This window comes from Pygocentrus nattereri, chromosome 23, assembly GCF_015220715.1.
Source record: "Pygocentrus nattereri isolate fPygNat1 chromosome 23, fPygNat1.pri, whole genome shotgun sequence".
Classification (NCBI taxonomy): Eukaryota; Metazoa; Chordata; class Actinopteri; order Characiformes; family Serrasalmidae; genus Pygocentrus; species Pygocentrus nattereri.
Genome location: NC_051233.1, coordinates 24,041,739 through 24,067,836, shown reverse-complemented (window position 1 = coordinate 24,067,836; position 26,098 = coordinate 24,041,739). Strand labels below are relative to the sequence as shown.

Sequence of the window (26,098 nt, the reverse complement as noted above, 5' to 3'; positions counted from 1 at the left end):
AAATTGTAATCTCAAAGTTGGTTGATATTTGAATACATTATATGAGAAACAAGTATCTGTCCATCCATAGTCAGAGACTTATAGATTGCTTTGCCTTTCATTTTCAGAAAGTGTGCACCAAGTGTGGGATCGAGGCTGCGTGCAGTCAGAAGAAAGCTCAGTGGTTGTGCAAGATCTGCAGTGAACAGAGAGAGGTAGGCTTCAGTTCCAGCATTAGCACTTCCTTAAGATGCAATCCCAGTGCTCATAATTAAATCCAGACGCGAGAGGAAAACATGAACACAGTGTTTCTCTCAGCATTTACAAACCCTTATCTACAATCATTTCATCTAAAACCAAAAACAGACTCTCTTCAGAGGTGCCCATCTAAATCGTTCTGTGCTTTGCCAAGCTTGGTTGACTTTGTTGATTCCGATGGAGGGAAGGTCTGGAATATGTAGAAAGCTATGGAACATTTTATCTGCTCAGTGACTCATTATGGCACAGTATATGTAGGCACATGTCTGAACCTCAGAAGCCATCGTTAATGAATGGATCTTCCACATTGATTGCACATTTGCTTCATGACCTTAAGAGGCGCGTGTGAATGGCCACTGCTTCATGCTGATTGAGTTCTTAGAGAGAGTGCGTGGCTGAAGCTTAGGGTCATCATTATAGTCTGGGTCATGAGGAGAATTCTGATGACACACTGTTCCCAGTCGTGTTCATATCACTTGATGACTGGAGGACACCATGCTCTTTTTTCATTTTATTTATTTATTTATTTTTTAAACATTGTATTTGAGTTTTACATACCTTGCCATTAAACAACTTACTTAAACATTAAACAAATTAAACATTAAATAGCAATTATGATCAATAAACACTGAACTAACAAGAATTATACACACAAATAACTATGTAAATCATTAAGTAGGTAAAAATAGTACAGGAATTAGTTAAAAACATGCAAAAAAAATAGTTAATCCAAAAAAGCAAAAAATAAAAAAACACAGGTAGACTACGTAACGAGCAATTGGACAATAGAGCTAGACTGGGTAAATTGGAGTTTTTCCAACATTGTCTTTACCGGTTTTAACCAATTTTAATGTTTACAACAATATTATGAACATATCCAAACACACACAAAAAAGATAAACAAAAATGAGAAAAAGAATAATAAAAAAAATTAATACAATTTAAAAATGTAAGTAAGTTAAGGATCTTGTAAGGCTATTAAAGTTATCAAAACATTGCTGACTTGCATTTCTTCTGAGCATCGGGTGGGAAAACATTGTTTTAAAGATTTTTAGCTGCAGAGGGTTACTTATGTGGTCTTAGGATCTTGCAACATCTGAGTTAAATTTGTATTCTCTAGATAGTCGATGAATGGACCCCAAATACTACAAAAGGATGAATATTTACCTTTGATGGCATAAGTAATTTTTTCTAAGGGCAAGGTTGTAGATAATTCACCTAACCATTTATCTATACCTGGCCCACTTTTCCATGATAGAGTAACTATTTTAGCTAATAATATACCAATTTCTACAAACTGTTGATGTCTTTGTCTGATTTTGTAATTCATTGGATATAAATCCAGCATGAAGAGCTTTGGGTCCAATGGTATATGTATATACAGGATGTTCTGGATACAATCTCTCACTGCTTCACAGTACTGTCTTATGTGGACACGCTACCACAGACAGTGAAAGGGTGTCCCTTTTTCTTTACCACACGTGGTACACACATCAGCTATAGCACTACTGTATATATTGAGCCTTTCTGGAGTTAATATGTACGTAGTAGCCAATAATGTTGTGTTAATTTAAGACGCAAGTTAATTGTTTGTGAATGAGCTTTATTGCATGTCTTCTCCCAGTCTTCAATGGAGATGTCCTCCTGTAGGTCCCCTCTCCATGCCTCCAATCTCTCTATTGATGATTATAAGTATTCACCCATTAAAAGGGTATATATGTTGGAAATGATGCCCCTCCCCAAACAATCCTTGACCATTAATTTTTCTATTTTGGACAAAGCAGGAATAGAAAGTGACTGATTTTGTTGTGTTTTAATAAAGTTTCTCAATTGTAAATAATTGAAAAATAATGGTTACATGATATACTATATTTATCAGCTATTTCTTCAAATGACATAAGCAATTCACTGCCGGTATTATATAAATCTATTGCTTGTACTCCTTTATTAGTCCAAAATTTAAACCCCCCATCAGACCTCCCTGATGGAAATGAATCATTGGCCCATATTGGACTGAACAAAGAAAGAGAGGCAATTTCTCCCAAAAATGTTTTAACTTGATGCCATACAACAATCATATTTCTAACTATGGGATTCTTGGTACTTTTTAAAAATATTTTTACCAGAAGCCGAGTAAAGGTAAATGGGAAGGGGTAGACCCAAAAATGACCCTCTATCTCTCTCCACAAGGATATATCTTTTTCTGTAAAGTAAAACATCAATCCCCTTAGCTGTGTTGCCCAATAGTACCAGAGGATATTGGAGCGCCTAAGCCCCCCTCTTTCATAGGGTAAGTACATCAATGACATGCGCAACCTGGAACGTCTGTTGTTCCATAAAAAAACTGATAAAAATGGGTCTTTAAAAAAGAAAAGAAATTACTTGGTGGGGGTAATGGCACATTTTGAAACAGGTACAACAGTTTAGACAGTACATTCATTTTAAGAACATTAATTTTCCCAGTTAGCGACATTGGTATAGATATCCATCATTCTAGTGTATTTGAAATTTCCTGTAACAAAGGTTTGTAGTGAGTTTCTACAATATTCTTATGATTTGGTACAATTTGAATGCCTAAATATGTGAAACAGTCCACAATGTTGAGTTTGAGTGTCACCTCGGATGGATTTTTTCCTTTCTGCATGGTTTAATAGCATTATAGAAGTTTTAGATTTGTTTATCTTATAACCTGAGATCTTCCCATATGTATTAATCAGATCCAGCACGGCAGGGATTGAATTTCTCAAATCCTTAAGGAAAAGAATGACATCATCTGCATATAATGCTAGGCGGTCTTCCTGATCTCCTATATTTATTTTGGAAATGTTGATATGATTCCTTACTGCAATTGCAAATGGTTCTATTGCCATGATAAACAATAGTGGAGACAGAGGATCCCCCTCTCTACACCCCCACTTGAAACAGTTCCATTGGTCAGTATTTCTGCATATGGTTCTGTATAGAGCAAATCATCCATTTGCAAAAATTCTCACCCAGCCCAAAATTTCAAATAAGTAGGGCCACTCCATGCGGTCAAAGGCTTTTTCAGCATCCAGTGATAGCAAAGCTGTATCTGGTACATCCTTTTGATAATAAAGTATGATGATAAAGTATGTTCAACAACAAGCCCTGTCTGCCCCGAATAAAACCATTCGGATCCTTTCCAAGTATCACTGGTATTATTTCCTCGATCCTTCTAGCTAAAATCTTGCATAGCACCTTTACATCTGCATTCAAAAGGCTGAACTGGCCTCAAATTCTCACATTTATTATTTAATTTACCAGATTTTGGCAGCAAAGTAATAAAAGCTCCTAAAACTAAAAGGGTGGAAGAATTCCCTCAATAAATGCTTCCTTAAACATTTCTAAAAGAGGAGTCTGCAGTCTTTTCTTAAACTTTTTATAGATTTCAATAGGCAAACCATCTGGTCCTGGTGTTTGTCCTACACTTATACTATCAATTGCTGTGGATATTTCCTCCAAGGTTGTCTTGCTCTAAATCCATTTTAAGCACTTCCGGTATCGAGGGCAAATGCATTTTATCTAGAAAATCTTTCAGTTTTGGATTGTCGTGAGAAGTTTCTGACCTATAGATTTCTTCATAAAGTATTCTAAACATTTCATTTATTTCCGATGGGTCTACAATTTCCTCTCCTTGTTTATTCTGTAAAGAAGTAATGCTCCTTCTACTCTGTAACTGTTTAATACATCAAGCAAGTACCTTCCCTGCTTTTTCCCCCGATCATAAAAAGTTTGAGTCACAATAGGATAATTATCATTGCTTTGGATGCTGATAATTCATTACACTGTCCTCTCAACAATAATAAGTTTTGATGCACTTCAGGGGAACCTGACTGGTAGTAATTCTGTTCTAATTGTTTTATTTTTGCTTTCAGTGTTTTAGACTTCTGATTTGTCTGCTTAGCTTTTGTACTAGTGATACTAATTATCTGAGCCCTAATAAATGCCTTAAAAGCTTCCCACCTTATACTAGCAGATGTTTCTGTTGTATTTCTTTCAAAATAGAATTTTATTTACTCATCCAGGTAGGAGATAAAGCCAGGAACTTCCAGCCATTTTTGTTTAAATCGCCATCTTGAGGTATCCTGCACCAATTTTAACCTCTTGGCGTGATCTGAAATTAAAATGACTTGATAAGAGCATTCTTTACACTTTAAATTTGCAGATACTAGAAAGAAATCAATCAGTGAACAGGACTTGAGTGCTAGAATAAAATGAAAATTTGACATCTTTGGGGTTGGTTTCTCTCTAAATATCTATTAGGTTTAATTCTTTCATAAAATGATGTATTACCACCCTACTTCTTGAGTGGGATTGGTCTACACCTGAGCTCTTGTCTCTCTCACTGGGTCTAAGGTACAGTTAATGTCACCTGCTATTACATAACTTCCGGAGAATGTAGATAAAGTGAGAAATAGATTTTGAAAAAAATGGGATCATCTACATTTGGGGCATAAATATTTACCAAAACTAATTCCTCCCTAAGGAGAGTTCCATGGGCGATAATATATCGCCCCAAATGGTCTTTAATGAGCTTATTTATCTGTAGTGGAATAGATTCATGAATCAAAATCATGACCCCTCTTGCCTGGGAGTTGAAAGGGGCAGAAAAAATATTTCCTTTCCATCTTCTCTTGATTTTCGACTCGTCTTTGTGCATCCACTTGTTCCAATTCATCCAATTCCACTCATTACTTGTTTAACTTTTTTCAGTTTTTGTAACCCTCGCAATTCCATGATGTAATTTTAATTTTTATTTAGATAGGTAGAAACAAATTTCCCCATCTTTTTAGATCCTTTTCAATTACACAAGAGAAAGAAAAGACTAGGTTGATAACATGACTTTTACCACAACTTATGTCTTGTAAGGAAAGAAAAGCTAAAAAAAACAAGAACAAACAACCCAAAACACAAAATTACCTCTCACTCAGGCTCCATAGTCTGAGTGTTCCCCTTAGGGTTAGGGTAAATCTTAGGGTTTCCCAAATAGCTAACTTCTCCTTTCTAAGATGATCAGCAAAACTGCTTTTCAAATAGTTCTAAGTCTAACATCTTATTTATTTTATTTTATCAATTATATGGCAATATGCTCATTGTTTAAAACTAATTTGCGCATAGAAATTGGGAGAAATATTGTTTAGTGTCCTTTTTGAAGGAGGTCAATTTTGTCAATAACAACATATAATGCTTAACTATCTTTGAAAACAGTCTGGAATACACAAGTGGTCCAAGGATGACATCTGACTCAAATATTTTTTACTCTTGGAGCCTGTGGGCCCACTTTAGATCAGCTCACTAATAGCCATTTCCGAATTTACCTCGACTCTTCAACCCTATTTAAGCTGCCCCTTGTATGTCACCAGTAGTCTTGCAGGAGGAATCATGCCTAATCATAGCCCCAGTGACCGGAGCCGTCACCTCACCTTGTCAAACTCCTTTTGCCTGCTGTGCCCACCAGCTGCCATGTCTTGGTAAAATCGCACCGGTTGGTTCTTATAGAGGATCTGCACTTTCATCTTGGCTGCTCTCACCACTGTTTCTTTATCCTTATAATTCAGAACCTTCATTATCATTGTTCTTGAGGAATTGGTGGCCTCTATTCTTGGACTGACTCTGTGAGCCCTCTCTACTGTGAATTTTGTGCTTGAGGGTGTCAACCCTAAAACCTCTGCTATCCAGCTCTCTAGAAAGCCACATGCATCAGTGCCCTCTGCTCCCTTGGGTAAACCAACTAACATTAAGTTGGATCTCCTTGCTCTTGCCTCCAATACTTTTTCCTCCAGACTTCTGTTTTTACCTTCCAGTAATTGCACTTTAGTTTCAAGTGTGGTGACATTATCTTCAGTTGTTGAAATCCTCGCCTTTGCCTGTGTTACCCATTCTGTGCAGTCCATAACGTCTTTCCTCACGTTTTTGATGGCCGCTAATATGCCATCTAACCTGGTGGAAAACTCTGACTTCTTCTTGTCGATAGCTGCCAGTAAAGTGTCAAATTGCATGCGAGCCACCTGTAACCGCAGGGTTATCCATCCCTGGTGCTGCGCCTTTGGATGCCTTGCTAGTGTTAGCCGTTTGCTCGGTCTCCATAGCTTCGATGTTGTCTACAGAGTTAGGATTGTTGGTCAGCATTGTGAAGTTCAGCAATTAGGTTGAAGAGTTTGTTTGCAGCTTTGGCTTGCTTTTTTTGGGTCGTTGACATTACCTCCTGTTTTCTGATGGATTGAGATAAACAACCGTCCCAAATCCACGTTTTTAGAAAGGATTTGATTGATGAGCTAGCAGAGCAGATTAACACGCATCTTCTCAGCAAGCCGCCATAACCAGAAACTGTAAATTGCAGTTGGACAGCAGAACATTTCGGTGGTGGGCACAGATTATTGATAATTAGAAAAAAGAGGCCCTTAGGCAGTGTCAGATATGTAAAAAGTAACATGTATACACACCTCCTTTCAAAAAACAGTCAGGGGAGAGAAAAACACTGATTTATGACACTCCTTATAACAACTTGCCGTTGTCTACTTGCGATAAGTAGTATAGGAAGGGATTCCATAACTTTTCAAATTTAGACTGTTTGCCCTTTAATATGTTACTTTTTCCATTGACAGACACATGGACATATTCTTTACCCATTGCATGGAGGGCCCATCTGTTCTTTTCCAAAATAAAGCTATCAGATGTTTCGCCTCTAGAATACATATGTCAAGAACAGCAAAAATCAAGATTTTTTTCTTGTTGCAGAATACGCATAAATGCATAAATTTAATTAATAGTATACACCAGGAGTCCTCGACATTTTAACCAACGATTGGCTTACAACTTACGAGATCTGATTTAATTGGCCAGGCCAGATGAAATGCAAACAGCAAAGGAATACCATCTCCCCTTATGTTTGGCAATCTCTGTGTGGACCAGTGTGTGTCCATTACATCAGAACACCTACTGGATGTAATGTAAACTGCAACAATAAACATTTAAAAATAATGATTGATTTTTGAAACAAATGCCTGTTTTTAAGTGTGGTTTTGAGAGAGTTCCCGGTACTTGTTTGTAAACACCAACGTGTATCCGAACCCTGTAAAATGCTGTTCGGGCTGGCACTAGAAACTGTGTTACAGTACAGAAAATACAGCCGTGAATAATCCACGTGCCTCTATCAGAAAAATGAAGAAATTAAAAAAAAAAAAAAAAAAAGTTACATAAAACTTCAGATTATATTCAAACACATCAACTCTGTGCTGTACTGTGCATGGGGTGTGCCCAGAATGACTTGTGAGTCTGCATAAGGAGATAGTGGCAGCATATAAAAGACAAGTTACTAACGGAGCATCTTATCATGGGCTGGACAGATAATGGAAGTCTCCTGTCGAAATGACTGTTCCTGGCTGGATTTAGGCAGAAGTTGACACCCCCCCTACCGCTCTTTAAGCGGGGGAGTCACGTTTTGTCAAGCCTCCCCTGCTCTGGCCGACTTCTGAGGCTGTAATTGAGACATCCTTTGCTATCTTGGTTTTTCTGGAGATGTCGGGGCTCTCTGCCGGATTTCGTGCCACAGCAAGCACAGACCTCAGACCTGTCATTACATACGGTGTTGGTCCATCAGCACAGTTTGAGAAATTACTTGTGGAAATTCAGACTTTAAAGCTGTTTATATGAAGACCACATAGTGAGCACTGGCATAATTCCTATTTGAGTTTACACTAAGTGTAGACTTTTGAAGGCTGGATTTCTGTTGTTGCTCTGGAGTAAAGCAGACAGCAGTGGCGAGCTCAGTGTCTGTGACTGTCTTGTCTTGAAAAGGTCATGGAATGATTGGCTCAAGGGAGTAATGGAATACATGTTTGAGCTTTGAAGTCATCACAAAATGTGAGATCACATAGAAAGGTTGTTGCATTTGTCTGTAGCTCCAGCTGAGTTTTGGCCTGTATGTGTGAAAAATTCTGTAGAACTCCTTCTCAGAGCAGCATAAGAATGACCTCATAATGAGAACTTCTGGTGACAGCCACACTCAGTCAAAAAGGTCCCAAACTATCACTCAGGCTGTAACCTTCTCGTCACCTAAGGTGGAATCCTTGAAGGGTATATTTTCAGTAGCAGTTAGGGAACATAATTGTTCCATAATCTAGAGCTGGGCGATATGACCAAAAATGTTATCACAATAAACAAAATTCATATTGTTTGATATCGATACATATTGCAATAAATGTCAGATCATTATTTCTTTCAAGTTAATTCACCCCCTGAGTGGTGAATTGTTGTTTTAAACTATCCTTTATGGTCTGAACATGACAAACACTTGCTGAACAGTAGAAGATTTAACAAATCTGTCATGGGAGAGTGGGAGAAAGTTTCTGGTGAGCTGTTTTTATCAGCTGGAAAAGCACAGCCGCTTTTTGTGATAGTCATAATTTAAGAAAGAAAAGACTATTTTGACTTTTTGAGTTCTCTAACCGCGCTTTAGTGGAGAGGAGCAGACATGATTTAGCACTGCTAGAACTTGTTAGGATGTACAGAAAGAGGTGAGTTCACTTTAGGACAGTACAGTTACGCCATTTATCTCATCACTCACACTTGCTTACAGGAGATCACTGGTTTCTCCACTCAAACAGGGAATTTGTAATTCCACATTTGATCCGTTACTAAAGACTCATTTCACTCGTCGCCCCTCCCTCTCTAATCATGTCGAAAAACTCAGAAGTTCGCCCTCTCCTGGGGACAGCAGAGTACTGTCGCTTTCCTTTAAGCAGAAAATGCCACCAGGGCTGTCGCTAGAAAGTGGAAGTGTGAGAAAGGTTCTATACATTTTTCAATATAATACACCATTCTTATCGCTCTATTGAACAAAAGTTTTAATGCAATAATTATCATTATCGTTTTATCGCCCAGTCCTACCATAATGCAGTTATGTTTTTTAAAGTTGTATTGACTCCACACACATCTCATCTCCAGCCTGTTAATTTTATTGTTCTGTTTTAACACATCAGGTTATGAAAAGGTACAAATATGTACCTACCCACTGGGGGAAAAAACTTATTTAAGGTGCACAACTGGCCTGTAAAATCATCGTTGTACCTTTTTGAAGGCACATTTACATTGTTTGTCCCTTGATAAACAAAAAATGTACCCACACTATCTTTTTTCTGACCGTGCATGAGACTAAATGTGTGTAGCACTTATTAGGGTGGAGACAAACTAAATGTGAAATTTCCTAGTTGGAAGTCGATCCCAATAAGACTACATTTTTTGATTCCAGGCATTAGGATGAGTCAACTTTGTTTGCCCACAGCTCCATGTACCCAGAGCTGGAGATATTCTGCTGTCATTGTCAGACTGTCTGAAAAACACATTCTCCCACAACTCACACATTGATAGTCCAACTGTGTTTTGTGGAAAACAACATTGCCATCTACCCACCTGAAGTTGACATAGGGAGAATCAGGTACAACTTTTACTGTCTTGTCAGAAATACCATATTTATGAGGTAAACGCACATGAACACCACCCCTGAAATCGTGAGTAGGAACTTCTAAAGAGGATCTCTGTAAACTGAATAATTATTAAATTAAATTAAAACTAGATTTCCTTGTTAAGATCAAATAGATTTAATATTATACTCTTTATGTGGAAACAATTCTTTGGGATCCATTTGTGTTAATTGGAATCTTCATCGACTCAAATGGCGGTGAAGAATTCAAACCCTCTTGATCGAGGGGACTCGGTCTGTTGTCTGGACATGTGAAATGTATTCGTTGCACGCGCAGGTCTCAGACATCCAGCTAGCCCGTAAGACTTTGGGCTAACACAGTTATATAGCTGGACTGATGCTGAGATTAGACCCAACTTATACAGGACAAGTAACAGGTGTGACAAACACGACCATATGGGGCAAACACAAAATAGGCAGCCTAAAATACAACTTCAGCACATGCACACAGATACAGCAGTAAAGTCCTTCATTCCCCCCTTAGAACATACTATAAAAGGTATGTTCTCGCAAGCTTAATCAATCTATTCTTTTCACTTCCAGAGAAAATATGGTCAGTATTTCCCTCTTTCTTCATGTGCTAAAGACAGGTCTCTTTCCCTTCTGTCCCCATACAGGCAAATTGGGGAAATTAAGTGTTTCCATGTTTATAAGGAATGCCTACGCCTGAAGTTTAGTCATTAAGCACCAGAGTAATTTGAGGCAAACGTAGATCACAATAGCAACTATTACTGGTGCTACAAAGGGAAGTATATAATGGAGTAATAATAGTTGCTGTAAGATCCCAGAAAACATACCTCATAGTTATCTGGGCCATAGATGCAGCAGGAAGTATTGAGAATGTGACGTACCCCTCCTTTTTCTAAGGTCAGCAGGTCTAAAACCTTCCTGGTTTCCAGCACTACTTCTTGTAAAGCATGAAGTTCATCATTTACTAAGCCAGGCAGCTCTATTTGACCCGAGACATCGAACAATAGGCAATGGATAGTTATCTTTATTTATACCATCTACCATCATTTGCACATTATTCTCGTGGATTCAGATGCAGAATGGTCTGTACATAAAGCTTGTGCAGATATTAAACCTTGGGATCACATGACAAATAAAACAACCATCTCCTCCTACTGTATGACTTTGTGCCCACAGGATGGCCTGAGCACAGACCATGTTGTGGTCACAAACATCCTCCTTCATGTCTGCAAAAGCTATTGTCAAAATGTTTATGAAAGCTGCACGTTTCATCATTCTTTATTCCCTTTTTGTTATAAAAAGTCCTTTTATCATCCTTGTCTGCCGTCTTCTCTTCCAGAATAGTGGGAGCAAGTGTTGATGTGTCCAAACAGCTTGGACGGCAGAGTCAGGGTACCTAGATAGGCTTTGATGTCAGTTCTTTTGACCACCAATCAGGAACCTGTCTCATGTCCTGTTTCATCGTCACTGTCTCAGGTGTGCTCTGGCATGATCTAAAACAAAACACATAGACACAGCTGCAGTATCGTGTTGTTCTTACACAAATCATGTCGTATGTCCTTGTGTAAAGGTTTGGTTTAGCTCTTATAATGGATATCATCTTTCCCTACCTAACCTGGGTCCTGGCCTTTGGAGGGAGTAGGGGAGCGGTAGTCACAATGTAGTCACAAGGTACCCATGTATTCATTTTTCCTTGACATTTTAGAGCAGAGGGTGTAGTAAGGAGGACCTGATATGGACCTTCCCTCTTTGGCCCTAATGGCTGAGTGTTATGCACCTTAACCATTACCCACATACCTGAAACGATAGGGTGACCCCCCCTTAGTAGGTTCTCTCCATGTATCCAACACTTGGTTCTGAGCAGCGGCAACAGCCTCTGATAATGTCTGCCAGTATTGCAATAGACTATCAGACATGACATGCATGTCTACCACGTTTGAATCAATAGTTCCTGGAATTGACATCAGACGACCAGTGATAATCTCATATGGTGACAGCTGGGTATTTCTGTTAGTTGAAGCTCCGGTGCTGCAAAGTACAGCAGGTAAAGCTTCCACCCATGAAACCCCTTCATGATGTGGCTTGGTCAGTCTGGACTTTAGGTTCTGTTCATTCTTTCAACCTGTCCTGATGCTTGAGGTCGATAGGGACAGTGGAGATACCACTTTCACTCCAATAACAGTGAAGTGAGTTCCTTGATTAATCTCAATGACCCTTGGGAGACCCCACCTTGGGAGGAAATCTTTCACCAGACATGTATGTACGACAGTGCCTTTAGTGGCATATCCCTCAATATTCCCTGACACCTTGGCAACGTGATGTAATCTACCTGCAATCCTTGCAATGGGACACTTGGTGGTGTTACACTTTGGTAGTGGAGGGAGACTGCAGGTCCTGGATTTGCCTTAAGGCAGGTGGCCCAAGTCAGACAATGGCTCTCTGCACACGTGTAATTTAGATTTCACCATACTTGGTTGAAGTGATGTACCATCTGGGTTACTCCAGGGTGACCTAAACTATGTATGGTAGCCACCAAATAGTGAAGCAGGGTGTCAGGAGCCACATATTTACCCCCCTTAACCCAGATACTATCTCAAAGAGACACACCTCTCTCAACCCAGTCCAAACTTCCACACCCGGGGCCAGCTGGTGTAGAGCAAGTAGATCAGCCAAATTATTAATAACAGGGTGTTCACAGAATAAAAACACTGAATTGTTCTTTTAGTAAGAAAATGGGCTGTACAACAAAGGTATCCAACATCAGGGCATGACCTCCTTAGTGATCTTGTTGCTGAATGCAATCAGAGCTTTGCAAACGTTTTCCAACATAAAATGTAAAACCCCCTTTAAATGCTCTCGATTTGAAACCTTGGATGAGTCTGCAAACATTTGGTCATATAGTGTAAGTTTAGTTTTCCTTTACAATGGAAAAGGAAGGAGTTGTTAAGTGCTTGCAAACGTTCTGTTTAAGTAATCTGTGATACAAACCAGCTTGTCTTCCTTCTTCTCTTGCCAATAATAATCACTGATCTCCTCATATCCTGTAGTGATTGAACCTGGGCAAGATGCCCAAATCAAATCTGGATGCTAGCATGCTGATTCCCCCGTAGTTCTACCATCATATCTGACCGTCATACAGTCTCACACTCACCAGGCTACATGAATCAAAAGCAGCAAAAAAACCCCCAGCACACAGCTCTTGCTCACTGAGAGAACGTTAGTGTAGCCTCTGGCACTCAGCACAGAACAGGATGTTCTCATAACAGCACCCCAATTAGCCACATGCGAGCACTCTTGTACATAACTCTATCCAGTGCCCTGACTGATAGACCGATGCAGACATCACTAGACACTAGAGTGTCAGAGAACTGCAGAGGGATGATGGGAGAATGGAAGAAAGAAAAAGAAGCTGGTCACTGATGTCATACCTATACATGGAAGCCATGTTGTGTTTTGTGTTCACAGAATTCCTCGAAGAAGTTTCACAATCAAACCGCAAAATATTGTTCATGTGTGTGGCTGGATATGTCAGAGAAAGAGTGTGTATGTGTGTGAGATATATAGTATCTATAGTATAGTGTGTGTATATATACATATATAGTATCTCACAAAAGTGAGTACACCCCTCACATTTCTGCAAATATTTTATTATGTCTTTTCATGGGACCACAATATAGAAATGATACTTGGATATAACTTAAAGTAGTCAGTGTACAGCTTGTATCGCGGTATCTCTGAGGATGTGAGAAATAGAATTGTTGCTCTCTACAAATGGCCTAGGCTATATAGGTCATACAGTGGTTCTCCAGGACAGGTTCCACTTGGAACAGCCTTGCTAGGGTCGACCAAAGAAGTTGAGTTCACGTGTTCAGCGTCATCTCCTGAGGTTGGCTTCAAAATATAGACGCATGAGTGCTGCCAGTTATACTGTCATTGCTGCAGGGGTTGAAGAAGTGGGAGGTCAGCCTGTTAGTGCTCAGACTAGGGATGGGGAGATTCACCGATTCCCATCGGTGATTCGGGACACATGTCTGCGATTCGACTGCACCAGTAGATTCAACGTGCATCAGGTTTAATTTGCGGGCGAATTTACAGTGCATGTCCTCTAGCCTTTTTGCATTGGCAAATACCATGGTTAAATCGGGTGTTTTGTTTTCCAGTAACTATTCCTTATTCTAACGTATTTTCAGAGGCAACATATTTTTTATTTTTATCGATTTCTTTTTTTTTTCGAGGCAACATAAATGCACCATCGTGTCCTCAGGTACTGACGCAAGCACGCAGACGTACACAACAAAGATGGAGGGAAACGAGAGCATTAGCAACGACAAAGAGATATTTAATGCACCAAAAAAGTCACACAAATCAAACGTGTGGCAATATTTTGGCTTTTTTAAGCGAGGTGGTCAACTTGACAAGACGCACGCAATCTGCAAACAATGCCGTGGGGCTATCAAATACGTTAGTAGCACAACGAACCTGGCGACACACATGAAAAGACGGCACGGTGTGGACATCTCTGCGGCTGCTACCCCCCCCTCCTGCTGAAACACGAGCCACACTGAGCAGTAGCAAAGGAGGTGACAGGTCTATCGCAAGTTTATTTAGGCAAAACACGGCCCAACTCAGTCAGTCAACTATCTGAAACCTTGTGTAGCAGTTAAGTCTAGCAGACAGTAGCATGTGTTGCAGATAATAATTTTCACTATGCACATTGTTAATACAGTACTTTTAAAAACTGTTCATCTTATGTTTTATACGTTTTCTATAAATATAGATGGAGAATATAACTGAATAATTCAGTTGAATAAATTAATGCTCTGTCTGAATATACTGAATTATGCATTTTTTTATATTATGCATTGGTTTTGCTCCATTGAAAACAACCAGATGCATACATCCCTTAAATTGTTAGAGAGTAAAGTAGAGTTGTGCTATTGAGTTAAGAAGACTGATGGGTTAGGCCAATACATCCTCAAACCTCAACTAACTGTATCGAATGATCACTTATCAAACCGAATCCTCATATAATTAAGTCATATCATTATCAAATCATTTTTGAATCGCATCATATCGTGAACAGGAGTGATTTGTATCGCATCGTATCGACAAGGGGTTTCAGAGTATCGCAATTGTATCGGTGGCAGTGTATCGAGATGTGTATCGAATCGACCTTAGTGGTGAAGATATACATCCTTAGCTCAGACCATACGCTGCACAATGGATCAACTCTGTCTCCATGGCTGTCATCCCAGAAGGAAGCCTCTTCTGAAGCTGGTGCACAAGAAAGCTCGCAAACAGTTTGCTGAAGACAAGCATTCCACGAATATGGATTACTGGAACCATGTCCTATGATCTGACGAGACCAAGATAAACCTGTTTGGCTCAGATGGTGTCCAGCATGTGGTGGCGCCCTAGTGAGGAGTACCAAGACAATTGTCTCTTGCATACAGTCAAGCATGGTGGTGGTAGCACCATGGTCTAGAGCTGCATGAGTGCTGCCGGCACTGGGGAGCTGCGATTCATTGAGGGAAATATAATAATTCACATAAAACATAATTCTCTCCCTTCGAAAACTGCACCACATGGCAGTTCTGCAACACAATAATGAACCCAAACACACCTCCACGATGACAACTGCCTTGCTGATGGTAAAGCTGATGGACCAGCCAAGTATATGTCCAGATCAAAACCCAATTGAGCACCTGTAGGGCATGCTCAAGTGGAAGGAGTAGGAGCGCAAAGTGTCTAACATCCACCAGTTCCCTGATGTCATCATGGAGGAGTGGAAGAGGATTCCAGTAGCAACCTGTGCAGCTCTGGTGAATTCCGTACCCAAGAGGGTTAAGGCAGTTCTAGATAAGAAAATATATATATATATATATATATATATATATATATATATATATATATATATATATATATATATATATATATATATGCGCGCTATAAATTCATGGTTCATTGCATTGTCTGGTTCTGAGTGATGTAGAGGTAAATTGTGGTCTGCATTCGGTGAGCTGTTAGTGCCAACATATTGTATGTGGTGGGTTATAATGGGTTCCATCAAGTTGTCAGTGATCATACTTTTAAGAGCTGTTGCAGTTCAATAATGGAAGCACTTATGTCCGTACTTGGATGGGCATTTGAACCATTTTTGCGATTTATATTTTAATATGCTTATTTTTATGCAGTTGTATGCAAATGTTTAGGCATCCCTGGTCAGATTCAATAATTTGTTGATTTTCTAAGTAAAAAGAAGTTAACACATTCTACAGGAACTGGCTTTTGTAATTGGCTTTTGAATTACAGAAGGAGCCAGCTCCCCCGAAAGACAGCTCCCTTGATATCAGTAACTTCTGAAGTTGGCAGGGGGTTCGAATTCTGCTAGCCTTATTTATCAACCACCACGTTATTTGTAACAGTGATTTTCTACTTTATGTTTAAGTAAATCAAACTCCAAAAATCATCCTCTTCTGCTTTTTTCTTTTGTGGCTTTTCTTCAAGAAAACATAAGGGTCGCTATTCCAAGTTGAACATAAAATAAAGGCACAAACTCGCAAAAGGTACAAAGTTCAGACTTAGAAGTTGGTTACAGTTTCTGTTTCTGACTATCCAAGTAATCCCAACTACAACTTTAAACACAACAGTCCATAAAACCTCACTGTATGTCTTAAAAGTCCAGTTTCGTTGTTTTTTGTGCAGTTGTTCTTCTATTTTCCACATTTCCTTTTCTCAGTAACAGCTTCTTGACTGCCACACATCCTTACAGACTGATAGCTTTCTTACGGTTAGATAGACAGAAGTGTGTGGGTTTTTTAATATCTGAAGCAAGAGTGGAGTTTATTTTCTCCTCTGTCTCAAAAACGAAAACTTTAAACACTGTTCAACTGATGAGTGACTGCTTTGGTTTGTCTACTAGGCTCATCTGGTGTAAAAAGAATAGCTTGTATCTAATGGGCAACTTGAATGAAGGTTAAATAAATAAAGGGTGGTCTCTGACTTTTGGACAGTATGATTGTGTGATTCATCAGTAATATATGAAAGACTCAGGATATGCAGCAAACTAAGTAACACATCTGTAGATGTTTGTCGTCATTAGAACTGCTCAGTTTGATTTCCAGAGCTAAAACATCAAAACAGTGTCAAAATAAACACCATCCCATCACCTGTAACTGTACTGTAAAAAATATGTGCTGTTTCAAATATGCTTTACAATACAAAACGCCATGTCCATTTTGTAACCGATTACATTTAGGCATGTCTTGAAGAGACACACTTGTCTCCAAAAAGCACTCTGTTACAGAGTTTTACGTATCACCACCAATACAATACACTTTGCTTGAAAATTTAGACACATTTTGTTGGCAGGATTTCTGAACAGCCCTCTCATGCCATCTTATCTTGTTGGTATGAAGCCCAGACGGAGTCTGGGGAGCTCCTCCATTCTACATTATCCGTTGGGCCCGTGAGTCAAGGCTGCCAGTGCGGCGTCCGCTATCAGATGGGTTCCTGCTCTTCTCCCTGGACACGCCGCTTTATCTGAACCGGTCAGTGTCGATCTAGCACACGACCCCCTCTCTTCTTCCCGCTCCATCCATCCAGCTGTCTGCCAATGGCACTGCCTCATTCAGAGGTTAAGCACACTCCCACAGTAAACAGACAAGCAGAGTCTTGTTCAGGCTGTTTTGGGAGGGCTGCAGAATTGTCTGATTTTCTTTCGTTTCTTAAACAAATGACATACGGATGAAATTGAGAAGATATTTTGTTGTCGACTGTCATCACAAGTAGCCAAACAAGAAGACAATTACCCTGTTCATACCTCATAACTTGTACCTTTTAGCAGGGATTCTAGCAAACATTCCTCCTCAATTATGGTTATGTCCAGTTCCCATCTGCTAGTGAGGTCTTCACCATCACAACCAGCTACCAAGCTGGGAGAGTGAAGGCAAGCATTTGCTTCTTCCGAAACACCAAGGCTACGTTTACACAGCAGGTAAAAGTGGCACAAATCTGATTTTCTCACCAAATCCGATTTTTTTTGTTTAGCTGTTCTCATTATCTTTTAAATGTGATCTGCATGCGACATCAGTCTGAACAGATCAGCTCCCAAACCGACCCGCATGCGCAAAAGAACAATGCTTCACATGGCTCATCCAGACATAAACAATCATGAAGACTAGCGAGCACCAGTTGCTCCCGGTTTCCTGTTTGCCAGCATAAGAGGAGCAATTATGAAGTTCCAATGGTTGACAGCTTAGCTCATCACCCAGAATGTGTTCGAGTCCACCGTAAACAGGGCGTGTTATTCGGCCATGGCCACTTCTTTTGTTTGTGTCCTCAGATTCTTTAATCTTCTCTGACACTGCAGCCTTGGGCTCCTCCTCATTCGAAACCTCTTCAAACAGGGAGCGGCTGTGATGAGTCTTCTCTATTTTTTTGGTACAGAAATATCAGCCTAAGTGTTTGAGTCTCAGCAGTGGGAAATTATGACGAATGTCAAGTTGTGCTGACGTAAAAGTCCGACCTGTCGCATTGCCGTAGATCAGATACATATCGGATTTCAGTCCCACATACGAAAGCGTCTCAAATCGGAATTAAAAATGTCAGAAATCTGAGAAAAACTGGATTTGGGCCACTTTTACCTGCTGTGTAAATGTAACCCAAGTGTCATCGCTAATTCAAAATTCAATTCTATTAATGCTATGTCATTTGGACAGTTCAGCACAGGAGGACACTACTTCTGTTACACTAAATGCCATTTCTGCTAACAATGCCCACATTGGCTAGCAACGCGTTGAGTGATGGAAGACATTAATGCTCAAAATATTAACAAAGAAGCTTCGAAATGCTTAATTGATTCTCAGCACTTTAGGATTAGGGTTGGGGTTCGGTTTTGGGTTGAAGTTAAGGTTATTATATTTAGAGTTAGGTTGGGCTGACCCTTACAGCATCATATAGGCTTTGAATTCTTGTTCTCAAACCAACTTTAACATCAGCAATGTTTATGTTTCATAATTGATCATGATTTTAAATATGAAAAAAACAAAAAAACAAAAGTCCTGAGGTGATCATAAAAAATATAAAAACTATTTTTCCTTCAAAAGCCTGGGGAACCTCATTTGGGTACATGGCATCTTCCAGCAGGGCAATGATCTGAAACATATGTCCATAGTCCCTTGATCTAAACCCTATAGAATGCACAAGTGAGGACCTACTTATTCCTGTAGGCTTTAGTCAGTTGACATTTATTGCATTGGGACTATTGAGAGTTTAAAAAGTCACTGTTACAAGATAGTCTTCACCAGTTAGACAGTAAAAAGACAATTTTGTGTCAATTCGTATCGTCCCATATTCAAAAAATTTGACTTAATTGGCTTTCACAAAAAATTGTTATTTACAACCCATGTTAACAGTCAAATGCGGGTAAAATTAACTCTTGTATGGATCTTGTATCAGTTTTCAGATTTTTTAAAATGAAAATATTATGAATAGGTATGAATTTGTGAGGCAGATTACCTTTTTAAAAACTAGAGTAGCACTTTTTAGCCTCCAATTAGTGGTGACTAAAACTTTACATTAGAAAATGGAACTCATCTTTAAGTATTAGTATAAAATATGAATTCAGGTGATTAATCCATTCCCAATAGTTTGCACAATAAGGTCTTAAACATTTTATTATGCATTATCTCAGCTAATAAATTTTTAAGATTTTTAGTTACATACAATACAGGTCATAATTAATTGAGCTTAATCTTTAGTAAATGAACCATTTAGGTTTATAACCATCTAATTTAGTCTTCTCTGAGCAAATTACAAAATGTAATAAAACCCTAGAATGTGTTCCTTAAAAGGAGGTGTGACCAATTAAAGACATGCTGAGCATTTATTTCATTTTATCTGCAGAAATCAGAAACTTTTACATGTGTGGCTTTGTGGTGAAGTTCCTGACTAATAGCCCACCACTTCCTAGCATTTTGCTTTGATGCCTAGGGGTCCACTTTGATGCATGATTGAAATACCTCACAGACTTCAGAAGAGCCTTTTAGATTTCAAGTACAATTTCACCTTCATGTAAGAGGTGACATCTTAATGGCTTTGGTAAGCCCATTTTAGATGATCATTCCTACATTTGTAGGAGACATTTTCTGCAACACTGTAGTTATAGCCTCAATCCCTAACAGCTTGTGGAAAAAGCCCTTTTTAATCCAGCCTTGCGCTTGTTCTCTGTCTCCCTCTTTTCAGCTTGTTTAGTTGTACCTATGTAGAAACTCCAGCTTTTGTTTCAGTAGAAGACAGATGTTTTGTATTCCAATGATGTACCTGTGCACTTTTTTTCCTCTTTCAAAATACTTCTAGCACCTGTCAAGAGCATGCAGCGATATTTATGCGTCAAAACTTGATCTTTGCATTATGAGGCCATCTCCAGAACATGCAATCAAACTGAGCTGAAGCCTACATGCTAGTGTGGTGAGGATGTTTTTCCCCATGCACGTCCTTTTTTTTTTGCATCAGTAGCTCTAATGAGCTGCATTTTAGGATCCGAACACTGCAGTCTGCACACATAAATCATCTCTCTCTCTCTTCATTTTCATTCCTCCCTTTCCTGTTGTCTTTGGCTTTTTCTTGTCTAGCTTTTTTATCCACACTTGCATTAATCATGGTTTGATTTGGAGAATGAAAAACGTTACCTTGAGTTATAAATCCCTGTTTAACGCGTCGCACAGTCATGTCCCATCATATTTTAAACGCAGGCGGTGCGTAAATTTGATTCCATTGATGATTTCATTCCTGTAAGTGCTCAGAGCTCACAATGCATCTGTACATTCCCATGATTTCAGAGAATGAGAGATGCTAAATTGCAATACAATTTGCTCTCCGATAATCCAGGAGATAAAACACGGCTAAATGGTCAGACAGCAGGATGCCATGTCTGGGGGTTGATAGCGAGGACCGGCATGATTGCATGTCTAGCTCCATCATTGTAGCGTGAGGGAGGTACGGTCGCACGCAGCCTTGAGGCCATCATAAAGCTTATCGCTGTTCCACAGGATCTGGAAGTGCAAACAGCAAGCACGTGGTGGGGAAAGTGTTTGTTATATCCCTTTAGAAAAATGGGCTGTTTTTTATGATGCGAGCAATTTTCACATAGCCAAGTTATAAATCTCAAATATTGCAACTCTTGACCATTTTATTGAACTGCTCAAGTCAAAATGTGGGCCATCTCTTAGTGCTTCCTTAAATCAGTTCACCCCCACCCCCCATGTGATGGCTTTCTTTGTGCTCTTTTCTAATGACTCATCCGCTCCCATCTCAGCCCAAAAAGCTGCTAGGCTAATACTGTGGCTTAAGTGATCCAAAGAAAAAAAATGAGCCCAGTTTCATTTCCCTCAAAAGTGCGCTCAAGAAGAATAAAGCAATTAGGCCCCATTATGCAGGCACAAAATTTAGTTTCGTAATGCATAATTTTGCCAAAATGCAACTCTGAGACTGAAACCAATGGGATCCGGAGCCATTAATGGCGCCTGCCGGAGAGTTCCATCCAACGAGAGACGCTTTAGTCGTAGTCAACACATCGCCAAGTGCGGCGAAGGCGTTCAAATCAAATCATGCAAATTCATTGGCTTTCTAACTAAGAGATGAGATGGGACCTGGAATCTGAACTGAGAGCATATTGATTGAGACAGTGGGTGTGAAGACAGCATGGAGAGTACATCTACCAAGACCCCAAAGTGAACAATTTGGTTTTCTTCGAACGGAACCACATTAATCGTCATAAGTTAATGTTCAATAGCTTCATCAGTAGTTATTGAATAGTGAGTACGTTTACATAAACATCGATGATAGTCCTTATCTGATCTTGGCGGTTGTCTGATCATTTAAGCGGTTGTGTAAGCATTGTCTTCAGAATACATCAAGTAGTTTTCATGGCACATGAGAGATCGCAATATTAATTTGATAAGTTGGAAGAAGCAAAGTAGTGCATTTAAAAATTACTATCCAAAACTATGAATAGTGATTTTTTTCATCATTTTACAAACTCTGCTGCACAAAATCCAGTTAAACAAGACTGGTTATGCTCTCTTTATAATCAGACAGGTAGTAGTTCTTTAACGCATTAAAAGCGGAGGATTATTACATGTTAAGGCTTACTTATAGTAACTATAGGCACTTCATTCCAAACCAGTTGATTTTTAGGTTATAGAAGTGTGTAATAAAACTTTGGGGTCAAGTAATAATGCTGTCCACAATATGCTCAGAAAAACGTATGGTGACATACTGTGACTATATATCACAAATATTGTCATATTTCTCAGCACTAATGGCAACCTTAAATGACAGTTGACATTAATCTACATAAACATTTTGAGAAGGCTTATCCTGCCCTTCAGTAAAGCGCTATCCCAGTTTTTTAGGTCAGAGTACAGCTGTTACTGGATATTAGATAATCTATAAAATCTATAAACCTGATAGAGACTTTGAATTTAGCTTGGTAATTGAGTTTTTCAGCACATGCCTTACTCTGGTATTATTCATTGTTCTACATTAGTGCATATGCACAAACACAACCACATAGAGACGAGCTGCCTAGGAAACACTAAACATCTTTAAAGCTAATACTGTGCAATGGTGACAAATTACCACGTTGTGGAGCCATAAAAAGTCCCCAGTAAATATTTACCAGTAATGGGACTTCCATGTTGAAAACAGAACTGCAGAAAGGAATGTGATTTCTTTTTTTTGTTGGGTGAACTTTATTGGTAAGTTGCTAAGCAACTGTAGAGGTGCACCTTTTATATTTAGAAATAAATCTGATTATTCAGTGACTCCAGTAAACCTGGAGTTGTATTGTCATCATATTCCCGAAGTGCTTGTAAATATATCAAGCTAAGTTTGTGAATGGCAAACTGGAAATTGGATTTTCCACAATGTAAACATATCCATGCACAGAAACTGAATTCTGTTAAGACTATAAATGCCTCCGGAGTCTGACGGTAATGATTAGGGCTATGAATCTTATTTTTTTCCCCTTTCCCCCAATGCAAGTAAACCTTGACTGCGATACTGATTATGGGATATCTTTTTTTTTTTTTAAATTGAAATAATAATGAGCTAAAAATGAACATATGAAGAGCAAAAACAGATCTGGATTTTAATGAATTTTCATAAACCTGGAACGCGTCATTTTATTGTGCATTTCAGGTAATAACTGTCAAACCGATGTTGGGTTGTTTCAAGTAAAAATAACTCAATAAAATGAAGGTAACTTACAAAATCTCATTGTTATTGATTTTATTTATTTATTTTTTTGTGAAATTATTGAAATGTGTTTTGGCAAAAGCAGATAACTCCAGTAGTTGTTTCATGTTTCAGAATGAAACAAAGCTATATAGTAGATATGTGTCTTTTAAATGCCATATTTGACATTCTTTAACGTAAAACAAGCAAGTAAAGAGCTGAAAACTGCAATAAAACAGCCCATTAATGGACAGTATTAAACATCTATAAGAACTTTGAAAAATCCTAAGGCTGAATCTCAAACGGATCACTGTTCCCTACATAGTGCAGTATATGAGTTGTAAAATTTTGGCTTTAACACCCAAAATATTTCTCTTTATGTTAAGTACGTAATTGTGCACACATGGCTGAATCCACAGCGGTTCTTTGTTAGACAGAGTATACACGGTTTAGATGCTATAGCCATTATTTGAAGACCTACATGCTGCACTTTACTGGGAGATGGGAGCCGTTTGAGATTCTGCCTTAAACATTTAGCAGCTGTAATAGGGCGTGGTGTTATACTTAAGTACTTCTATAGTACTGGGTACCAAAAAATTCTGTTATACCAAATTTCAATACCTTTCATTGTCAGTGAGTCAATAAGCATGCTTGTTTCAAAAGCTAGACTGGCTAAATTGCATTCTGTAAGCATGTTAACACCAGAGTTTCTTTATATGTATGCCGTTAAGAGTAAATGCATGTAAATAAACTTCTCATACCCACAAATGTGGTTCAAGAATCTGTGTCAAAATCAAGGTATCAGTACTGGTCATCTGTTGCCATACCTGCCCATACTCAGCAGTATTGAAGTAATTTTGTTGAAGGCATAAAAGTATTGACTTTTGATACCCAGTCCTAGTATCATCTGTCAGTTGCATCAGTTGATCTTAGTCCTTTAGATTTCTGCTTAATGTTGGGCTCCATAGATGACACATGTTCCATCGTGGAGCCAGCATTGTAATATTTCTGCTTTTCTTGTCACCCTGAATACAATTCCACAGTTTAGACATTGGTGGTTGTAACGAACCCAGCAGCACACGGTGACGAAGTCATAATAATTCGGCTCCCTTTTTGAATTGCATCAGCCGTTCAGTCACATCAGATGCGCCGAAGCCATTACAGCTGCGGTCATAACGTAATGTCCCGGTTTCGCAGGAACTGAAATTATACTCTTCATTTTGTTGTGTTCTAATGGAGTAGCATGCACTATTAGCTCGATAATGACTCAGATTCATAATGTGCTTAGCACTATGTGACTGCCATTACCAAACCTCAGTGACACAGTTGTTTGTGAATTTTTAATGCGGTGTGTATTGCTCTTTCATCATCTGCAAATATGTTGTTTGCAACCTGCATCTATTTTATTTTGGTATCAGTGCTGATGTCAGTTCAGAGTGCAGCGTTTTAGTATTGCATATAAATCACACGAGATCACAAAAATAATAAGTATTCAGAATGATGCCTTTGAAAGCTGGTATTTTACTTTCTGTTTCCAGGCTTAAGTGCAAAGTTCTAACTGTGTGTTTAGAATTCTGTTCTGACTAGCAAAATGATATTATATTTGAACTGTATGCAGAGGGCAGTGTAGGTGGAAGACTTTGTTGGCTCTTTTGAAAGTCTACCGTTCATTTGCTAAATTCAGTCTGACAGTACGCACTGAAGGAAATATTAATGGGTGCAGCGCTCAGCCAAGTGCTCATTACACAAGTAGAGACAAAGATCAGGCAAAGTACTGTATGTACCTCATTGCCCTCTGTACTCTAAACTTTCAAGTGACTGAAGCAGACCAAAAATGAAATGTTAAGTGCATATGGAAATATGCATCGATCAGTTGAAACATTATGACCTTTCACAGATGAAGCAAACAATGTTGATTACCTTGCAACAGTGGCGCATGTCAAGATCTGGGATATATTAGACAGAACAGTCGGTTTTTGTAGTTGACGTGTTGGATGCAGGAGAAATGGACAGGCGTGAAGACCTGGCAACAGGGTGTTGGGCTCATTGATGTGCGAGGGCAGTGGAGGCTCTCCCATCTGGCCTGAGTCGACAGAAGGGCTGTCACAGAAATGAGGGTCATGATGATTGCAAGATGAATGTGTCACAACACATGCTGCCCATGGGATTTTGTTGTTGCAGACTGGTCATATTCTCCATGCTCACCCTCTAAAACCTTTACTATGGGCATGCAAGCATAAGATCTGGACCTTGGAGAAATGGGCAAAAGTTGCCTGGTCCTGTGAGTTCTGTCTTCTTTTACATCAATTGGACAGCCAGGTCTGCACCGTTTATCTTAGGAAGCGATGGCACCAGGATGCACTGTGGCAAGAAGATGGCTCTTGGAGGGAGTGTGATGCTCTGGCAATGTCCTGCTGGGAAACCCTGGGTTTGGGCCGTTATATGGACATCAATTTAACATGTGCCACCTACCAAAACATTGTTGTGGACCTGGTACACTACTTTATGGTGATGGTATTAACCGATAACAGCAGCCTCTTACAGCAGGAAAGCACACACTTCTGGGAGTGGTTTGAGGAACATAATGAAGAGTTGAGTTTGTTGTCCTGGCCTCCAGATTCCCCAGGTCTCAGTCCACTCAAGCATCTTGGGGATGTGCTTGAACACATCCCCTAGTTGATCCTCTGTGGCTCCACCTCACAACTTAAAGGATTTGCTGCTAATGATGCTTGGTTGCAGATACCACAGAGCACCTTTAAAGGTCCATGCCTTGGTGAGTCAGAGTTGTTTTGCTGTTGTGGTAGCACAGGGAGGACAAAACAGCATGTTAGGCAGGTGATCATGTTTTTTTACCTCATCTGCATGTACGTACATGGAAGCTTTTTGCCGCTTCTGTGAATCATGTAGATTGATGTTAATTTAAAAGAGAAGGGGTGGGCTGCTAATATGAGACAGTTTTGAGAGAGAATCCTTCTTCTCCCCCAATTGCGTAGCAGTTCAGTCATTATTCAGTCAACCCACAGTTTATTTTTATGAACTAATCAGACCTGACAGTGTCACCGAAATAAGAAAATTGAGCCATGTGTTTGTAGTTTGTGAGACAAACTATATAAAATATATACTTATTTTCTATTTTACTAGATCACCAGC

At 39.2% G+C, this 26,098-nt stretch overlaps 1 protein-coding gene across 2 annotated transcripts in view; it reads left to right on the top strand.

Moving 5' to 3' along the window:
- The window catches only part of doc2b (double C2-like domains, beta), a 294,549-nt gene that overhangs the window by 21,681 nt on the left and 246,770 nt on the right, over positions 1–26,098 (top strand). For both annotated transcript variants that reach the window (XM_017699405.2, XM_017699415.2), the window contains exon 5: positions 108–194. In XM_017699405.2, the coding sequence (XP_017554894.1) occupies positions 108–194 (87 nt within the window). The remainder of the gene's footprint in view (positions 1–107; positions 195–26,098) is intronic.